The following is a 3692-nucleotide window of genomic DNA, read 5'->3' on the forward strand; positions in this document are numbered from 1 at the left end:
TGATATACGAATATAACATGTAGTATGTAAACCATATGTGAGTGCGCTACATGTTATATACGTAAGCCATATGCCAGCAAGCTACATGTTATATAAGTAAGTCATATGTCGGTACGCTACATGTTATATTCGTAAATCAGCACGCTAAATATTATATACGTAAGCCATATACCAGCACGCTACATGTTACATTCGTATATCAGCACGCTACATGTTATATATGTAAACCATATGTCAGTGCGCTACATGTTATATACGTAAGTCATATATCAGCACGCTATAACATGTAGCGCACTGACATATGGCTTACGTATATAACATGTAGCGCACTGACATATGGTTACATATATAACATGTAGCGCACTGACATATGGTTTACATATATAACATGTAGCGCACTCACATATGGTTTACATACATAACATGTAGCGCACTGACATATGGTTTACATATATAACATGTAGCGCACTGACATATGGTTTATATATATAATATATAGCGCACTGACGCATGGCTTACATGTATAGCATGGTAATCAAAACCACGAAGCATGTATCATAGTATTGGCTATTATACCTGTAAACATGGTGTAAATTCTTCATAGATATTTGAAAGAGTAGCAACAAGTTTAGTTCCAACCATTTTTATCTTGATAAGTTAGGTGGAAACCAAGTTTTGATCATTATTTACATTAAGTACTTTTTAAAATATAACAACAACAATGCAATAAAGTTCTTTACAAAATACATACGTATGGTACATAGCTAATTAATATTTTGAGTATAATAAAAAAAAATAATAAAGTAGAAGCCCCTCTTGGACTAGTGGTTATCGTATCGGGCTGCGGATCAGAATATCTGAGCTCGAAACGTGAACACGCATCACACTTTAAACTGTAAGCATGCCATAAAAGTGATAATCAATCCTGTTATTCGATTCAAAGAGCCTAGTGGCGGATGGTGTTGCTGGCTGACTGCCTTCCTCTTAGTCAGAAGCTCGGAATTAATAACGCCTATACCTGACCCTAGGGGTCTCTGACCCAACTGTTCAGCCCACGTACGCATAAGGCGCCGTTTAGGTTGAAAAATTCAAATGACTTAAATAAGAGAGAAAAAATAAGTTTATTATTTTTGTATATTTAAATAATGCATAACTTGATGTAAGGATGATTAATGTGTAAATTACTTAAAATTCACGTGCCAAACGCACTCCGTAATCTTTCTTTGTCTGTGTAGTTATATATTTTTTTGGAAGTGTCTTGTATTTTAATATTTGAGTTTTCGTTTTATGCGTGTAATTTCTATTTACTTATCGATGTATAACTGTCCAAGCTTAGAAACTGTTTGTTTTTTTTAAGTGGAAAATGAAGAGTATTTTTATTTTGAAGCTCCTCAAACTGCGCCTTCTGGTGTCAGAGTTGTTGCCGTAACATCCAGATCGATAATGGTGTCATGGTTGGTAAGTATTTTGTTGTTGTTTTTCGCTGTTTGTTTTATCTAAACGTGGTTTTATATTTGTGTGAGGAGCCTTTATAATGCCCCCTATAGAAAATTATATATATATGTGTGTGTGTGTGTGCATTTTTGTCCCTTAATTTTTTTTTTTTACAAAGTTTTTGCAATTTCTTCGTGACATAAAGTGTTTTGAGGACTGTTTTATACGGACAAACGTTCTCTAAAGATTAGGGTAGTACATATTTTTGAATATTTATGCGTGTGTCAACAAGCGAATGTGTATTTCTGTCCCTTAATTTTTTTTTTTACAAAGTGTTTGCAATCTCTTAGTGACGTAAAGTGTTTTAAGGACTGTTTTATACGGACAAACGTTCTCGAATGTCCCTCAATTTCTTTTACAGTGTTTTTGGAACTTCTGAGTGGTGTAGTGTTTTAAGCACTTTTTTAAACACATAAAAAAAATTCTCGAAAGATTAATGACATATTCGTTTGGGCACAAACATATTGCAACTTTTGTAGCCTTTGTTTTCTAAAAGCTTTATCAGAAATAAATTACATCCTGTTCTTTTCTTGTGGCTGACGCAACACTTTTAAAATAAAAACACAACATTGTTACTCGGACAGCTCAAGCTACTCGCCTCTCCGACGTGTCAAATTCAATATTTATAGGTTAAGCACAATGCAGACAGCCTATAGGTAAGAAGAATTGGAGGTATCCCCAATAATTCATTTTACATCTAGCTACGATAAGATTCGTCGACTGTGCGATTAAGGAAATAGTCGATTCGAAACGGTTTATTCGATAAAAACGCCCCATTTTACCAAAGTAGGATTGGTTAAGTCAAGAATGATCTCTTTTTACAGACAGGTATTCTTAGAAAGATTTATTATCAATGGTCCAATTGATATTCCGTACCTATGAATTATACCGGAACGACGTAAATTGATGAAAAATCGATGCCCCCTAAATGTTCATCCCCACTCCCTTGTAAGTAAAAGATGATTGATTGTTTTCAAACATACCGTGCGTGTGTCTGTGTGTGTGTGTGCATTTTTATAAAGTGAAATTTGTGTTTTTATCCCCTCCATGCCTGCCACGTGCTATACTGCTTTAGTTGTAGCATCTGTGTGAATGAGTCCAAAGACTGTTTGACTTAGAACCATACCCAGATGGATCATAGATACGTTTAAAGATTTACAACGCTAAAATCCGGGGTTCGATACCCCAGGGTGAACCGAGTACGGAAATACGGTATATGTTACATTGGAAGCCGTCGAAGTATTGCCGATTGACGTCATTCAATCCGGAAAAGGAGTCACAAAAAATCCATAACCCTTTATTTACCGATTGTTAGAACATTTATCCTCCCCAGTGTTTACTGGCTGCATATGACTGTCACACTTCTAACAAATAATAACCGACCTTGTGCGGAGTTTGTTATCTTTATGTGGATTATGATTTTTTTTTGTTTTCTTACTTATATTGGCTATTTGTGTTGAGATGTATACTGATCACGTAAAACAAGTTTTTCTTGCTCTGTTAATAATACAAGTCTTTTTACTTATCACGTAAAACAGTTTTGTTTTGTTGTTGTTGTAGATCTCCGTGACTGAACTGCACTGCCCTCCATACAATAGCTTTCCATATAAGTATAAATACCTTTTAACCAAGTGCAAGAATATGTCCTAACAGTATGTACAGAATCTGTGTTTGTATTCTTTCTCTGCTGTGGTTTTATTAATGTAATCTTTCATTACGTGGCTGGATGTGGAAATAAAGCTATAATCTTAATAAAGAACATTATCACATATTGAAATAAAGTTACTTTGGAATGTAATGCTATACATGAATAGACAGTCCAATCCACGTTAACAAGGTAATACTGAAGACATGTAAAATAATAATAATAATACTGAAGACTAGTGGTAATTCCAATCTACACTGACATGACCTAACAATGTAATACTGGAGACTAATGGTAGTTCCAATCTACACTGACATGACCTAACAATGTAATACTGGAGACTAGTGGTAATTCCAATCTACACTGACATGACCTAACAATGTAATACTGAAGACTAGTGGTAATTCCAATCTACACTGACATGACCTAACAATGTAATACTGGAGACCAGTGATAATTCCAATCTACACTGACATGACCTAACAATGTAATACTGAAGACCAGTGGTAATTCCAATCTACACTGACATGACCTAACAATGTAATACTGAAGA

General features: G+C 34.8%; 1 protein-coding gene across 1 annotated transcript in view; it reads left to right on the top strand.

Annotated features, from left to right (window-relative positions):
- The window catches only part of LOC106466511 (Down syndrome cell adhesion molecule-like protein Dscam2), a 116891-nt gene that overhangs the window by 62691 nt on the left and 50508 nt on the right, over nt 1–3692 (top strand). The window contains exon 11 of the mRNA XM_022394534.1: nt 1388–1458. Within this exon, the coding sequence (XP_022250242.1) occupies nt 1388–1458 (71 nt within the window). The remainder of the gene's footprint in view (nt 1–1387; nt 1459–3692) is intronic.

The sequence above is a fragment of the Limulus polyphemus genome, unplaced genomic scaffold, assembly GCF_000517525.1.
Source record: "Limulus polyphemus unplaced genomic scaffold, Limulus_polyphemus-2.1.2 Scaffold2282, whole genome shotgun sequence".
NCBI lineage: Eukaryota > Metazoa > Arthropoda > Merostomata > Xiphosura > Limulidae > Limulus > Limulus polyphemus.